At 41.2% G+C, this 17463-nt stretch overlaps 1 protein-coding gene across 2 annotated transcripts in view; it reads right to left on the bottom strand.

Annotated features, from left to right (window-relative positions):
• Nucleotides 1-17463, bottom strand: part of LOC134356658 (protein disulfide isomerase Creld1) — a 62619-nt gene that overhangs the window by 14176 nt on the left and 30980 nt on the right. For both annotated transcript variants that reach the window (XR_010020407.1, XM_063067647.1), the window contains exons 5-9: nucleotides 14331-14422; nucleotides 12472-12648; nucleotides 4271-4366; nucleotides 1427-1510; nucleotides 681-776 (exon numbers count right to left, since the gene is read on the bottom strand). Coding sequence is in view for 1 of the 2 variants with exons in the window: in XM_063067647.1 (XP_062923717.1) it covers nucleotides 681-776; nucleotides 1427-1510; nucleotides 4271-4366; nucleotides 12472-12648; nucleotides 14331-14422 (545 nt within the window). In the remaining variant the exon portion in view is untranslated. The remainder of the gene's footprint in view (nucleotides 1-680; nucleotides 777-1426; nucleotides 1511-4270; nucleotides 4367-12471; nucleotides 12649-14330; nucleotides 14423-17463) is intronic.

The raw sequence follows: 17463 nt of genomic DNA, 5'->3' as shown, positions 1-17463 counted from the left end.
TATTCATGCTAGTCATATCTGCACAGGTTTGGCCTATAACCCTCTAAACCATTCCTATACATGAATCCATCTAAATGTCTTTTAAACATGTAATGATACACATCTACCACTTTCGCCAGTAGTTCATTTCAATGTTCATGAAAAGATTACCTCATTTTTTCCCTTTAAGCCTTTTCCCTCCAAGGTAGAACTTTGGACTAGCAAAGGATTCCAGAATCTGATTTGGATCAGTTTGTTGCTGGCTCCTCTGACAGACTTCTCTCACCTACTGGACTAGCACATACCTTCTGACCCTCTTCACAGAATGATCATGGATCAGATTGTTGCTGGCTCCTCTGACAGACTTCTCTCACCTACTGGACTAGCACATACCTTCTGAACCTCTTCACGGAATGATCATGCTTCCCAATAGAACTGCACAATGACTAGAATGCTGTACTTACCCAGACACTTCCTAATAGACCTGCAGAACTACTAGAATGCTGTACTTACCCACTTCCTAATAGACCTGCAGAACTACTAGAATGCTGTACTTACCCACTTCCTAATAGACCTGCAGAACTACTAGAATGCTGTACTTTCCCAGACACTTCCTAATAGAGCTCCACAATGACTAGAATGCTGTACTTTCCCAGACACTTCCTAATAGACCTGCACAAATACTAGAATGCTGTACTTACCCAGACACTTGGCTCCCTCCATCCGATAGCCTTTATTACACTTCTTACATCTACTGGGTCCAGCCCCCATGCAGGTCAAACAGGCTTTGTCACAACCTGGAATTAGAACAAGGGTATCACTTGAAAAAAAAGAGAACATTACACTGCATTATTCAAAAAGTGCTAAGTTAATAACCGAATACATCAGATACTTATTTAGTTTTCATTCCAGTTGTCTCAGACTCTGGAAGTTGATCCAGCACTGATGAACGAAAGATTAGGAGCAGAAAAGGATGACCTCATGGATCTAATAAGATTATATGGCAAAACTGACAATTTGATTATTTTATTTAAATTTCATTTAGAATTACAGACAGATAGGCCCTTCCAGCCGCACCTCTCAGCAACCCTTGACTTAACCCTAGCGTAATCACCAGACAATTTACAATGACCAATTAATCTACTAAGCAGCACATCTTTGGACCCAGAAGAAAGCCCATGCATTACACAGGGAGGGTGTATGGACTCCATACAGATGACACTGGAATTGAACTCCGAACTCCGACACCCCAAGTTGTAATACACCACGCTGTTCACTATGCTACCGGGCACCACATGAAGGTCACATATTCTTATCTGAGATCACCAAAATGTTTAGCTCAATCATATGAGAAACATTTGTAGCAGCAGGAAGATTACACAGCGAAATCAAACAGCAGTTGGTAAAATGATTTAATAGATATCACAAGGCTAAGAGGATCACTGACCTCTGCAGTCATAGGAGCCTTCTGTGTTCACACAATACTGACCAGCCTTGCAGCTTGGCAGCTCTGTGTCACACTCATCAATATCTGAATGTGAAGAAAGAGCAATGTATTAGGCTTCTTTTGAAATTAAAGGAATTAAAAAATGTTTTACAAATTGGATTTAGACACTTGTGTGGAATTCTGGGCACATTTCAGAGAATCTTCAATTTCCTAGCTTAGATTTGCACAATAACATTTATGATGCACAAATATAAGCCATTACTAATAGGCTAGTTACTGTATAGTCACTTACAGTGCCTTGAAAAAGTATTCAGACCCCACAACTATTTTAATATTTCAGTCTTGTTTTCTAAATTTAAAATATATTGAAGTAGGATTTTTGAGCTAATCTACAAAACATTGTGCATCATGTCAAATCAAAAGAAAAATTACAAAACTTGTCAAAAATTTTCTAAAAACTTTAAAAAAAATCTTGAGGCTGAAAAAATATTCATCCCCTCTGTAATTACTATACTAACTTTGCTCAGATGCAATATCGCACATTACCTTACTAACTTACCTGGATGTAGAAAATTGGAGGATCACCTGAGCCAATACTTCCCTCACTGTAAGGTCAAATAGTGTGGTAGACTATCAATAGACCAAATCAAAATGAAGCTAAAAGAACATTCAAGACAAGTCAGGGAAATGATAATAGAGAAGCACAAATCTGGGGAAGGATAGAAAGACCATCTCAAAGGCACTGAACATACCTTGAAGCTCAGTGCAGTCCACTGCGAAAGTGGGGAAAAAAAATCTCAGTCATCTTGCCTAGGTGAGGCTGCCCCTCTAAACCTAGTAGCCTCTCTTACAATTGCTATTGTAACTATGGTAACTGTGACACTAACAGTCACTCTGAATACACTGCAGAAGTCAGTGGCTGCAACTGGAGATAAAATTCATGGCTTCATGATCTCAAAGGCCCGGCACAAAAAGGGTATTTATGGATGAATGGCAAGGAAGAAAGCCTGGCTTTAAAAAAAAAAGCATTACCTAAAAGATACTGTGAAGATGTGGAAGAAGATTTTGTGGTTGGATGACACAAAAGTGGAACATTTTGACTTCATCACCAAGTGATACATGTGGCGTAAATATAATACTGCGCATCACCCAAATAACACCATCCCTACTGTAAAGTATAGCAGAGGTGGCATCACACTATGAGGATGCTTTTCAACAGCAGGCACTGGAAATCTGGTCAGGATTGATGGGAAGATGAATCCTGCTTAATACAGAGAGATCCTGGATAAAAGCTTGCTAGCATCTGCCAGAAACCTTAAACTGGAGAGGAAGTTTGACTTTCAGCAGGACAACAACCCAATGCACACTGCCAGAGCAATCAGGCTTCAAATGAAGAAAATTGATGTCCTTGAGTGGCCCACAGTCCTGACCTTAACCCAATCAAATATCTCTGGCAAGACCGCAAGATTGCTGTTCACTGCCACTCTCCATCTAACCTGGCACAGTTTGAACAATTTTGCAAGGAGGAATGGGCAAATCTTGCTCCATCACATTGTGCAAAGATAACAAAGACTTATCCAAAAAGGTTATTGGCTATAAAAAGTGCAAGAGGTGGTTCAACTAAGTACTGAGCAAAGGGGGATGAATACTTTTGAACTGCTGATATTTCAATTCCTGAATTTTTAATTTTTTCTAATCCATTTTCATTGTTACACCTGCAAACAGATTTGTCAAACAAGAATTTCCCTTCTGTGAAAACGCTGAGTTTGACAATCATTTTAAGAGTGTCACCAATTCTTTAATCTTCAATTCTACCCTTCAATTCTCCACACAGATTTCAGTTTCTGGATAGGAAGGACAGATCTGGGACTGACAATCCAAATGATTTACTGAAAATGGCAGGCTAAGTTGTGAAAGCGGTCAAGAGAGTGATACCCTGGATCTTATTAATAAATACTTAGAGGAACAAGGTAGTAATGATGAAAATTTATAAAACAATGATTTCAGCCACAATTGCAGAATTCTGCCCAGTTCTGGGTGCTACAATTTAGGGAAGATCTCAAGTGCTTAAAGGAATGCATAAGGCAAAAATTATTTCTGGGATGAGAGAATTTAATTACAGTATTTAAATAAACAGTACGAGATAAGCTAGAGTTGTTCTGCTTGAAAAGAGGTTGCATGGCAGCCTGACAGAGGTTTTCCTTTAAATCAAGGAGGATATAGACATGGAGAGAAGATATTCCCTTTGGCAGAGGGGGCAAAGAGTGAAAACAATTAGCAGAGGAGCAAAACCTAACATAAGACTTTTGAAGTGCTCAAGGATTCAAGTGAAGTGCTCAAAAGGGAACTGGATATATATTTAAATGAAAAAGGCTGGGTGGATTTTGGGAAGAGAAGCAGGGAACAGCACTAGCCAGTAAATACTGATCTTTTATTAACAGCGTGGAAATGCAGAGCTCTGGAGAGAAACTTAAAATTACACCTCCCACTATTTTACATTGTGTTTAACTGTATGAAGAATGGTGTTGTGTATCTTAAGTTTATGATGTTCTCCTTACCACTGCACAAATGAAGTTCCTCACGGAAAATAAACTGAATTGAAGATAAACCACTTATCTGATTGTCAATTCTGGGGTATCTGTGCTCTGCCACTGGATTCATTGTTGTCAAAGGGCAAAGCAGAACAGAAGGTGCAAGGTAATTTCTTTTTCATCAATTTAACTAACAACTTAAATGTTTTGGAATAGCTACTAGCCCCACCCCACTGTTTGTGCTGCCAATTCAAATTCATCAGGATGCTACATTTAGCCTTCAAGCACAAGAATCCCAAGGATAAATGATTACCTAAGCATTTGTCTTCGTGGAAGAACCAACCAACTCTGCATTCTTGACATTTATAGTCCTCAGGGCCTGTGCACTTCTTGCAGGATTTGTAGCATTCTGGAATATAGCAAGCAACAGAACACATTATTGGTTAGCCTTTAACCAGGCCTCATTTGGACACAAACGGTGAGCATCAACACAACACAAAAAACTGCTGAATAGAGCACAATGCATACTGAAAGTGAAATATGTTCTGATATCTGGATGATGCCACTTATAAAATTGTGCCAGTTTCAACATCATGTTTTGTCTCTGCTCCTCCAGGAGTCACTGGCTACAAACAATTAGATATGATGTACTTTAACTAAATTTTCAGATTACATAAATGGGATTATTTTACTGTCTTAAAACTCACAGGTTTGTACAACAGTGAGAAATGTAAATTGTGTACAATAGTCACATGGTAGTTCATAAAAGTCCGCCAAATAGAGGGAGTAAAAAGGGAGGGTTTGAAATAGCCAATGGGCCAAATTGCTAAAGCAAGCAACACTTATGACAATGCGAACACAAGGAATTCTGCAGATGCTGGAAATTCAAGCAACACACATCAAAGTTGCTGGTAAACGCAGCAGGCCAGGCAGCATCTATTGACTGTATCTCTTCCTAGAGATGCTGCCTGGCCTGCTGCGTTCACCAGCAACTTTGATGTGTGTTGCGAACATTTATGACAAAATTACTTTGAGGTTTGAAGTTTGTATTGGTACAATTCAACTAACAAAAGGTAGTATCAGCAAAGGAACGAGGCTCAGTGAGCCCTGGAAACTGGTAGCTGACCAGTGAGATGAAAGGGAAAAAGAGTTTCAACTATCACATTAGCAGAGAGAACACAAGGCTAATGAGACAGGGCAGGAGGAAGAGAACCATGTCATACTATAATCACTAACAACATGATTTGTCACCTTTGTTAAGTACTGTTACTCTGGATTGGACGCAACCGAATTAATATATTCATCATATAACCAATTTGTCTACAACCTGAGTGGTTTGTTGTTGTCACAAATGAGTTTCTAAAATTAGGCAATTTTCATATGTAATACATCCAATGCTGGTCAACGCAGAATGTAATTATCAGAATGTAAAGCCTCAAGGCTTGAGAGGGTACAGAGCAGATAAAAGTGGTTCCAGCAATAAGGGATTTACATTTAGAATAGACTAGAAAATCTGCAATTACCCTCCTTTGAGCATAGCTGTTTTTGAGATTTGACAAAAGATACAAAAATCTTAAAATTTAAAATAAAACCAAAACTTCAATCATGGCTGTCAGTAGAGAACTGGATAAATATTTGAAGTATATAAAAATGGGGAAATGGCACTTACTAGCTAGTTTTACAAGAACATGTTCAAACAATGTGTCAAATGACCACCTTTTGACCTGTAATAAATCCAAGATTCTACATCTCAGAAATGGGAACTTAAAACAGAGCATCTTACCCAAACCTTCTCTATTTCAGCATGACCCAGGTTAAAAATGGAGGCATAACAACAGATGTATGGGAAAAAATAGTATCTGTCCTGTGAAAAAAGAAATCAGTAGGGAAGGATGCGTGCATTCTTTTTCACTTATAGCATTTTGTGGAAGATCTGATCTCAAAAAGGATATAACCATATAACAATTACAGCACGGAAACAGGCCATCTCGGTCCTTCTAGTCCGTGCCGAACTCTTACTCTCACCTAGTTCTACCGACCTGCACTCAGCCCATAACCCTCCATTCCTTTCCTGTCCATATATCTATCCAATTTAACTTTAAATTACAACACCGAACCTGCCTCAACCACTTCTGCTGGAAGCTCGTTCCACACAGCTACCACTCTCTGAGTAAAGAAGTTCCCCCTCATGTTACCCCTAAACTTTTGCCCTTTAACTCTCAACTCATGTCCTCTTGTTTGAATCTTCCCCACTCTCAATGGAAAAAGCCTATCCATGTCAACTCTATCAATCCCCCTCATAATTTTAAACACCTCTATCAAGTCCCCCCTCAACCTTCTACGCTCCAAAGAATAAAGACCCAACTTGTTCAATCTTTCTCTGTAACTTAGGAGATGAAACCCAGGCAACTTTTACTAAACCTCCTCTGTACTCTCTCAATCTTACTGACATCTTTCCTATAATTCGATGACCAGAACTGTACAGAATACTCCAAATTTGGCCTTACCAATGCCCTATACAATTTCAACATTACATCCCAACTCCTATACTCAATGCTCTGATTTATAAACGCCAGCATACCAAAAGCTTTCTTTACCACCCTATCCACATGAGATTCCACCTTCAGGGAACTATGCACCATTTTTCCTAGATCCTTCTGTTCTACAGCATTCTTCAATGCGCTACTATTTACCATGCATGTCCTATTTTGATTAGTCCTACCAAAATGTAGCACCTCACATTTTTCAGCATTAAACTCCATCTGCCATCTTTCAGCCCACTCTTATAACCGTCCTAAATCTCTCTGCAAGCTTTGAAAACCTACCTCATCATCCACAACACCACCTATCTTAGTATCATCTGCATACTTACTAATCCAATTTATCACTCCATCATCCAGATCATTAATATATACATAAACAACATTGGACCCAGTACAGATCCCTAAGGCACACTGCTACACACCGTCCTCCAATCTGACACACAGTTATCCACCACTACTCTCTGGTGTCTCCCAACTAGCCACTGCTGAATCCATTTTACTACCTCAATATTAATACCTAACGATTGAACCTTCCTAACTAAACTTCAGTGTGGAACCTTGTCAAAGGCCTTACTGAAGTCCATATAGACAACATCCACTGCTTTACCCTCGTTAACTTTCTTAGTAATCTCATCAAAAAATTCAATAAGATTTGTCAAACATGACCTTCCACACACAAATCCATGTTGACTGTTCCTAATCAGACCCTGTCTATCCAGATAATTATATACATCATCTCCAAGAATACTTTCCATCAATTTACCCACCACTGACGTCAAACACACAGGCCGATAATTGCTAGGTTTACTCTCAGAATCCTTTTTAAACAATGGAACAATATGAGCAATACGCCAATCCTCCGGCACCATCCCGGTTTCTAACGACATTTGAAATATTTCTGTCAGAGTCCCTGCTATTTCTACACTAACTTCCCTCAAGGTCCGAGGGAATATCTTGTCCGGACCCGGAGACGTATCCACTTCTATATTCCTTAAAAGCGCCAGTACTTCCTCTTCTTTAATTGTCATACTTTCCATAACTACTCTTCTCGTTTCCTTTACCTTACACAATTCAAAATCCTTCTCCTTAGTGAATACCGAAGAAAAGAAAACCATAGAAACATAGAAACATAGAAAATAGGTGCAGGAGTAGGCCATTCGGCCCTTCGAGCCTGCACCGCCATTTATTATGATCATGGCTGATCATCCAACTCAGAACCCAGCCTTCCCTCCATACCCCGTGACCCCTGTAGCCACAAGGGCCATATCTAACTTCCTTTTAAACATAGCTAATGAACTGGCCTCAACAGTTTGCTGTGGCAGAGAATTCCACAGATTCACCACTCTCTGTGTGAAGAAGTTTTTCCTAACCTCGGTCCTAAAAGGCTTCCCCTCTATCCTCAAACTGTGACCCCTCGTTCTAGACCTCCCCAACATCGGGAACAATCTTCCCGCATCTAGCCTGTCCAATCCCTTTAGGATCTTATACGTTTCAATCAGATCCCCCCTCAATCTTCTAAATTCCAACGAGTACAAGCCCAGTTCATCCAGTCTTTCTTCATATGAAAGACCTGCCATCCCAGGAATCAATCTGGTGAACCTTCTTTGTACTCCCTCTATGGCAAGGATGTCTTTCCTCAGATTAGGGGACCAAAACTGCACACAATACTCCAGGTGTGGTCTCACCAAGGCCTTGTACAACTGCAGTAGTACCTCCCTGCTCCTGTACTCGAATCCTCTCGCTATAAATGCCAGCATACCGTTCGCCTTTTTCACCGCCTGCTGTACCTGCATGCCCACTTTCAATGACTGGTGTATAATGACACCCAGGTCTCGTTGCACCTCCCCTTTTCCTAATCGGCCACCATTCAGATAATAATCTGTTTTCCTATTTTTGCCACCAAAGTGGATAACTTCACATTTATCCACATTAAATTGCATCTGCCATGAGTTTGCCCACTCACCCAACCTATCCAAGTCACCCTGCATCCTCTTAGCATCCTCCTCACTGCTAACACTGCCACCCAGCTTCGTGTCATCCGCAAACTTGGAGATGCTGCATTTAATTCCCTCATCCAAGTCATTAATATATATTGTAAACAACTGGGGTCCCAGCACTGAGCCTTGCGGTACCCCACTAGTCACCGCCTGCCATTCTGAAAAGGTCCCGTTTATTCCCACTCTTTGCTTCCTGTCTGCTAACCAATTCTCCACCCACACCAATACCTTACCCCCAATACCATGTGCTTTAAGTTTGCACACTAATCTCCTGTGTGGGACCTTGTCAAAAGCCTTTTGAAAATCCAAATATACCACATCCACTGGTTCTCCCCTATCCACTCTACTAGTTACATCCTCAAAAAATTCTATGAGATTCGTCAGACATGATTTTCCTTTCACAAATCCATGCTGACTTTGTCCGATCATTTCACCGCTTTCCAAATGTGCTGTTATCACATCCTTGATAACTGACTCCAGCAGTTTCCCCACCACCGACGTTAGGCTAACCGGCCTATAATTCCCCGGTTTCTCTCTCCCTCCTTTTTTAAAAAGTGGGGTTACATTAGCCACCCTCCAATCCTCAGGAACTAGTCCAGAATCTAACGAGTTTTGAAAAATTATCACTAATGCATCCACTATTTCTTGGGCCACTTCCTTAAGCACTCTGGGATGCAGACCATCTGGCCCTGGGGATTTATCTGCCTTCAATCCCTTCAATTTACCTAACACCACTTCCCTACTAACATGTATTTCGCTCAGTTCCTCCATCTCACTGGACCCTCTGTCCCTTACTATTTCTGGAAGATTATTTATGTCCTCCTTAGTGAAGACAGAACCAAAGTAATTATTCAATTGGTCTGCCATGTCCTTGCTCCCCATAATCAATTCACCTGTTTCTCTTTGCAGGGGACCTACATTTGTCTTTATCAGTCTTTTCCTTTTTACATATCTATAAAAGCTTTTACAGTCCGTTTTTATGTTCTCTGCCAGTTTTCTCTCATAATCTTTTTTCCCCTTCCTAATTAAGCCCTTTGTCCTCCTCTGCTGAACTCTGAATTTCTCCCAGTCCTCAGGTGAGCCACTTTCTCTGGCTAATTTGTATGCTACTTCTTTGGAATTGATACTATCCCTAATTTCTCTTGTCAGCCACGGGTGCACTACCTTCCTTGATTTATTCTTTTGCCAAACTGGGATGAACAATTGTTGTAGTTCATCCATGCAACCTTTAAATGCCTGCCATTGCATATCCACCGTCAATCCTTGAAGTGTCAAAATCTCCCCCATCTCTTTTGGCTCTGCACATAGCTGTCCACTCTGATTCTCCAAGGGACCAATTTTATCCCTCACTATCCTTTTGCTATTAATATAACTGTAGAAACGCTTGGGATTTATTTTCACCGTACTTGCCAAAGCAGCCTCGTATCTTCTTTTAGCTTTTCTAATTTCTTTCTTAAGATTCTTTTTACATTCTTTATATTTGAGTACCTCATTAGCTCCAAGCTGCCTATATTTATTGAAGATCCCTCTCTTTTTCCAAACCAAGTTTCCAATATCCCTTGAAAACCATGACTCTCTCAAACTTTTAACCTTTCCTTTCAACCTAACAGGAACATAAAGATTTTGAACCCTCAAAATTTCACCTTTAAATGACCTCCATTTCTCTGTTACATCCTTCCCATAAAACAAATTGTCCCAATCCACTCCTTCTAAATCCTTTCACATCTCCTCTAAGTTAGCCTTTCTCCAATCAAAAATCTCAATCCTAGGTCCAGCCCTATCCTTCTCCATAATTACACTGAAACTAATGGTATTGGGATCACTGGATCCGAAGTGCTCCCCAACACATACCTCCGTCACCTGCCCTATCTCACTCCCTAACAGGAGATCCAACACTGCTCCTTCTCTAGTTGGTACCTCTATGCATTACTCCAAAAAACTATCTTGCACACATTTGACAAACTCCAAACATCCAGCCCTTTTACAGAATGGGCTTCCCAATCTATGTGTGGAAAATTAAAATCTCCCACAATCACAACCTTGTGCTTACTACAAATATCTGCTATCTCCTTACAAATTTGCTCCTCCAGTTCTCACTCCCTATTAGATGGTCTATAATACACCCCTATAAGCGTCACAACACCTTTCCCATTCCTCAATTCCACCCAAATAGCCTCCCTAGACGAGCCCACTAACCTATATACCAGAGCACCGCTGTTATATATTCTCTGACAAGCAATGCAACACCTCCCCCTCTTGCCCCTCCTATTCTATCACACCTGAAGCAATTAAATCCAGGAATATTTAGTTGCCAATCACACACCTCCTGCAACCACATTTCACTAATAGCTACAACATCATATTTTCAGGTATCAATCCATGCTCTAAGCTCATCCACCTTTCTTACAATGCTCCTAGCATTAAAGTAGATGCATTTAAGAAACTCTCCACCTCCCACTCTCTTGTTTATCCTTAATGGAGCAAACTTTGTAATCTTTTTCTTCCTTTTCCCCTACATCAACCTCCCCTCTCCTAGTCTCCTTAATTTGATTCCCTCCCCCCAACCATTCTAGTTTAAAGTCACCCCAGTAGCCCTTGCAAATCTCCCCGCCAGGATATTCGTCCCCCTAGGATTCAAGTACAACCCGTCCCCTTTGTACAGGTCACGCATGCGCAATTGACTACTGCGCCAATAGTGGTCCCAATGATCCAAAAACCTGAATCACTGCCCCCTGCTCCAATCCCTCAGCCACGCATTTATTCTCCATCTCATTGCATTCCTACTCTCACTGTTGCATAGCACAGGAAGTAATCCCAAGATTACTACCTTTGCGGTCCTTTTTCTCAACTCCCTTCCTAACTCCCTATATTCTTCTTTCAGGACCCTCTTCCCTTTTCCAACCTATGTCATTGGTACCGATATGTACCGCGACCTCTGGCTCCTCTCCCTCCCACTTCAGGATCTCTTAGACGCAATCAGAAACATCCTGGACCCTGGCACCAGGGAGGCAAACTACCATCCGGTTCTCCAGACTGCATCCACAGACTCATCTATCTGACCCCTAACTATCGAGTCCCTTATTACTACAGCCCTCCTCTTCCACTCCCTACCCTTTTGAGCTACAGGGCCGGACTCTGTGCCGGAGGCACGGCCAGTGTTGTTTCCCCCAGGTATGCTATTCCCCCCACCCCCCCAACAGTAATCAAACAGGAGTACTAATTGTCAAGGGGCACAGCCACAGGGGTACTCTCTATCACCTGATTCTTCCTATTCCCCCTCCCAACCTTGACCCACTTGTCTGCCTCCTGTGGCCCTGGTGTGACCACCTGCCTGTAACTCCTCTCTATTAACTCCCCACTCTCCCTGACTAGACGAAGGTCATCCAGCTGCAGCTCCAGTTCCCTAACGAGGTCTCTTAGGAGCTGCATCTGGATGCACCTAGCGCAGATGTGGATATCCGGGAGGCTGGGAGACTCCACGACCTCCCACATCCAGCACTGAGAACAACAAGCTGCCCTCACACTCATACTTCCCCCTCTCTTCAAATAACAAGAAAAAAAAATGAAAAACCAAACCCTCTTCTCCTCGCCCATTTCCGCCCAAGCCCATTTAGCCAAAGCCCTTAAGCCTTCACTCTGCTCCCGGCTCACTCCGCAGCCCGCAAACGACTCTGCCCGCTGTATAAGGCTGTGTTCCTTTTAAATCTTCCTCGCTTCACTCCCCGATGTCACACGCCTGCGCAGTCCTGCCTCTCTCAACGCCGATGAATAAAACCGAAAAATTCAATCTTCAATGCATGCTGGTGCTTTTGAAACCAAATTCCAGAAGGAAACACCAACAGAGGAAACAAAAATAGGAGGAACAGGACACTTAAAACAAACTCAATTAATTCCTCTGCTGTCACTAATGATCATAGTTTACACAGATTATTTTTGTGTTGAAGTTAACAGAGTAATGGGTGTGCATCTCTTACCTTTACATACCAAGTGGCTATCATTCCTTAACTCTTCAAAGTATCCATCAGCACACTCCATACATACAGAACCAGCATAACCTTGATTACAATTACACAGACCAGTCCCAGACCGTGTTCCATCACCATCACATCGACCATATCCACTGCATGGCTTTGTTGATCCACCTGCACATGCTACAAAATGTGAAATAAAATAATTATCTTCTCAAAAGAATGGCTACTTTGACATTGTGGAATAATTCACAGGAGCATTACATGGTAAAATCTGATGCTAAATTATGTAAGTTACAAAAATATCAGGTGACTGAATAAACTTTTAATGCATTTAAAAGCAGGAGAGAGAGGTTGTTTTCTTTGGGGGATTTAAATTCTATCTGGTTTATCCTGATATTAAAGGCCTCGGTAACTAAAGAGACAACATCCAATAACAAAGCAAATTCAGAGTGCAGAAATCAGAGCTTGTGTGGTTGAAATAACAAGTATGCAAGATCAGACAAGAGAAATTGCTGGGGAAATGAAAATAAACATTTACCTTTTCAAGAGCTAGCACAGACACTGGACAAAATGGCTTGCTTCTGAACCGTACAATGTAATAGCCTAAATTTCACATTTACCAACTTGAGATCAAGAACTACTTTAATATTATGCACCTTGGTATAGCTCTCATACTTCTGTCCCATAGAGACCATCTGAATCAAACTTTGGAATAAGATATGCTTAGTTAAACAAAGTCTGTGGTTTACAGGAAGAGCAAAATGCCAAGGTTTTAAATTTACAGAGAAAGTCTTCATTTTCTATATGCATAGAAATAGTTTTCTTTGAAACATGTTCAGGTCTCTGGTGCTTTCATACTAATGACTATGTGATTATCATTCGGCAAGGAGTTCTTCAATTAGGTAAAGCGTTATAGATCTGCTATGACATTATTTGGGATGGTGGGCAATAAGGAGCAGTTGGTGGTGGGTTGGTGTCCTTTGATCTACTTTTCAATGATACATAAACCCATCAGACTTGCTGAGAAACTGAAATTTCTTATTTAGGTGTGTTATCACATGTAACACAGAGACCCCAACATACTCTTGGCTTTCTTGATTTCCTTTCTATCCTAAGTGGGACTAGTGATAATGAAATCCAGAAACATAAACTGGATTAAGTACATAGTCTCTCAAGCTTTCTGTCACTTAGTGAGATTACGGCCACACTCCTGCTCAATCCTCCCTATCTCCAATTCCTTAATGACAAAATCTAGCCCTGACTAACTCAATGACTGAACATTTGAAACTGTCTATAGCGAATTTAGTTATTTATAATTTAAAATCGCCATCACCTACATGGACAATTTTGTTAACTCCTCTAATCTGCAGAGTGGAAGCCCAGAAGTCCAGGGTTGTTTATTCTAAGAGTTATTTTCACTTTAGTTACCACAAACAAGTTGTTGCAATAGAATAGGCAAAGTCAGACATTGTTTCATGGCAAAGCACAGAGGTAAAGTAAAAATGCAGCCCTAGTAATAAGATTATAACAAATAATTCTCTCAAAATTCTAAAATTAGAAAGTGAAATCAGTAAGTCAAAACAGCTGATTCTACACATTTATGAACTCAGTCAACATTAAGGCATATGTTGATTGGCTGTCTTGTTAATAGATAGAAAACATCATCATACCGAATTTAGATAAAACAAGTAACCAATACAAAGAATCACAATAGATTGAACTCTGTTAGTACAACTTAATTCTCCTTTCCATAAATAGGCCTTCTGAAAGGCCTATACTAAAAAGCACTAAAAAAGTTGGTGCACATTACGGCAGAGGTACAGGTATCAATTTCTTGCTACTTGTTAGCCAAATGTACTCACGTAGACATTCAGGTCCAAAAGTCCCAGCGGAACAGCATACTTTGGTGGTATCCATACAAAGCCACTGGAACAGATCTGGGTGCTCTTCCTGCCTGCAAGATGTTGAAATACATTAGCAGTTGAAATACAGGAACAGCATGTTGTGAACGTGAGCATATAGAATTCATAGTAATCCTCTTCGTCTTATGGTCAACTCAGCTCACTTACAACTCTGAAGACCATAAGGCACAAGGGCAGAATGAGGCCAATCAGCCCACTGAGTCTGTTCCACCATTCCAACATGGCTGATTTATGATCCTTCTCAACCTCATTTTCCTGCCTTCACCTTCTAACCTTTGATGCCTTGATTAATCAAGGATCTAACAATTATTGCCTTAAGTATACCTAATGGCTCAGCCTGCGTAGCCATCTGTGGCAATGAATTCCACGGATTCACCAACCTCTGGCTAAAGAAATTTTTCTTCCTCCCTGTTCTAAGTGGATGTTCTGAGGCTGTGCCTTCTGGTCCTAGACTCCCATACCATAGGAAACATCCTCTCTGTCTAGGCTTTTCAATAATTGATAGGTTTCCATGAGATACCCAACCCTCATTCTTCTAAACTCCAGTAAGTGAAGGCCCAGAGCCATCAAACACTACTCATGCATTAAACCTTTCACTCCTAGAATCATTCTGGTGAACCTCCTCTGGACTTTCAGCAATACCAGTACATCTTCTCTTAGATAAGGGCGCCCAAAACTGCTCACAATACTCAAAGTACAGTTTGACCAGTGCCTTATAAAGTCTCAGAATTACACCTTCACTTTTGTATTCTAGTCCTCTCAAAATGAATGTTTACCACTAACTCAATCTGCAAGTTAACCTTTAGGGAATCCTGCACAAGGAGCCAACCAGAAAAAGGCCCCTTTTATTTTCATTCTTTGCCTCCTGTCAGTCAGCCAGCCAGCCAACCTTCTATCCACACTAGTATCTTTCTTATAACACCATGGGCCCTCTATCTTGTTAAGCAGCCTCGTGTGTAGCACCTTACCAAAGGCATTCTGAAAATCCAAATGACCAACATCCACTGATTCTGTCTGTTATTTCCTCAAAGAATTCCAACAAATTTGTCAGGCAAGATTTTATCTTAAGGAAACCATACTTACTTTGGCCTATTTTGTCATGTGCCTCCAAGTACCCCAATCCTTCATCCTTAACATCTTTACAACTCATTGAATTTGGGTTAACTGGCTTATTGTAATATATTTAATATTTCAATGATATTTTTGAGTAATATTGTAAATATGTTGCTTAAGCATTCTTTATTGTTTACTTAATATTGTAAATATGTTGTTTGATTAAGCATTCTTTTTTTACTTAATTAATTGCATTTGAGGAATTATATGCAGAATTAAAATGGCTAAAACCCTGACTGATTTGTTTCAACTGACTTGTGAGAATAACGTTGGAAGATAACTAAAGAACAAAGGAGTGCTTGTGCACGAGAAAGCTGCTTTGTGTAACCACTTATCAAGGATGCCTGGCAACAATCAGTACTATGTGATAACGAATGTTTAACAAGCAGACCCAGACAGTGCTCGGGGCTCACTTGATTGTAGATTTTCCCAGACTCTATGAGCAGGGGCTCTGTAGACCCAACTGAGACGTATAAGCTTGCTAATAAAACAGTATGTAATTTTAAGTAAACTGTGTTTGTCAATTATTCCCTGGATCTGAACCTAAAGTCCTCTGGTAGAGGGGTAGATCGACATCTTGGCGCAGCAGCGAGCAGGGTCCCAATATGTGGTAGACTCCTCGCCAAAACTGAAGTGGACGGACAGATCATTGGGGTGAATCAGAGACGAATGGACCCATAAGGTAAGCTTTAACCTTGGTTCCTCTCTGCTCTCTGATGACTCTGTTTGTTCCCTCAATTTGGCGGGGAAAATCCACTGGCGGGACCCACAGGGAATAAAAAGGAGATGGGTGGTTCAAGTCCCCAGGAAGAAGAAATGGGTGATTGAGACCCCTGGAATAACTGAGAAGATCAAGTCTCCTAGTAAATCAAGATGGGTGGTTCAAGTCCCCCAGAATATGATGGGTGTGCACTTAGACAAATGAGAGGTTCAAGTCTTCTTGTCTAAACATTTGGGAAAAGACGATTTGATTTAAATTTAATACGGCAGGCAGAACAGGGAAAGAGTATGGTGGTCTGACTGGTCTATGGCACCAAGAGCCAGAAATAAAAGAGAAAGAAAAATTAAATTGTTGGATCGATAATGCTAAGTGAAGAGAGATAGACGTACGTGACAAAAGAGGCAATCATAGGGGTTGGCAGCAATTTGTGAAGAATGGGATAAGGGACAGAAACAGACAAAGGAGATGGGGAAAGTATTGTGTCAGAATCAAAACATACTGACCATGGAAGAACAAATAAGGGAAAAGGGAAACTGAAATTAAAAATAATTCTGGGGTACCCCGCGTCTATCCAGACATACCGACCGATTCCCCAAACGACACTGACGATGATTGGGAATGGGTAAGGTGACCTAATAATCCCACCGTACTACCCATAGCTGCACCGGCGTCTATTTACCACGCCCTGGTGTCTCAATCCCCAACTCAACAGTCATTGCATCGCCACTGACCAACATAGTTCCTCCAGAACGGTTGGGAAGTCCAATACCCGCTTCTGCCTGCACGCACAATCAGACTGGACCCTTCCCGGACTGGACACCTGAACAAGGGCCATTGGTTACCGGGACCGACACGGGCTCAGTATCAATTGCCCACGAGGACCATTCCCAGCCCACAAGCCAGAGTGGCCGGACTAACACCTACTACACAAAACCATAAGCTCCGGACTCCTTCTGAACTCTGTGGTATACTGAATGCCGCCCCCTACAAAAAGGTCGACCACTTAGAGTTCTGCAATTACTTAAGAACTATCGTAACTATTTATTCCGCTAACTCCCGAGATCTGTTATCCCTGGCTATGGCCGCCCTTACTCCTACTGATCAGACACAATTCACCACTCGGTTCAGACATGGCAACTATGACCAATTAATCGTGAGTGGGCAAACCGAACTGCACATGATTGAAAATATATTGGATGCCTTGTCTCATGATCTGGCCCCCTCCATAGATGTAACTAA

The sequence above is a fragment of the Mobula hypostoma genome, chromosome 15 (genome assembly GCF_963921235.1).
Source record: "Mobula hypostoma chromosome 15, sMobHyp1.1, whole genome shotgun sequence".
Classification (NCBI taxonomy): Eukaryota; Metazoa; Chordata; class Chondrichthyes; order Myliobatiformes; family Myliobatidae; genus Mobula; species Mobula hypostoma.
The sequence above is the reverse complement of the archived record's forward strand: the minus strand, read 5'-3'. Positions and strand labels throughout refer to the sequence as shown.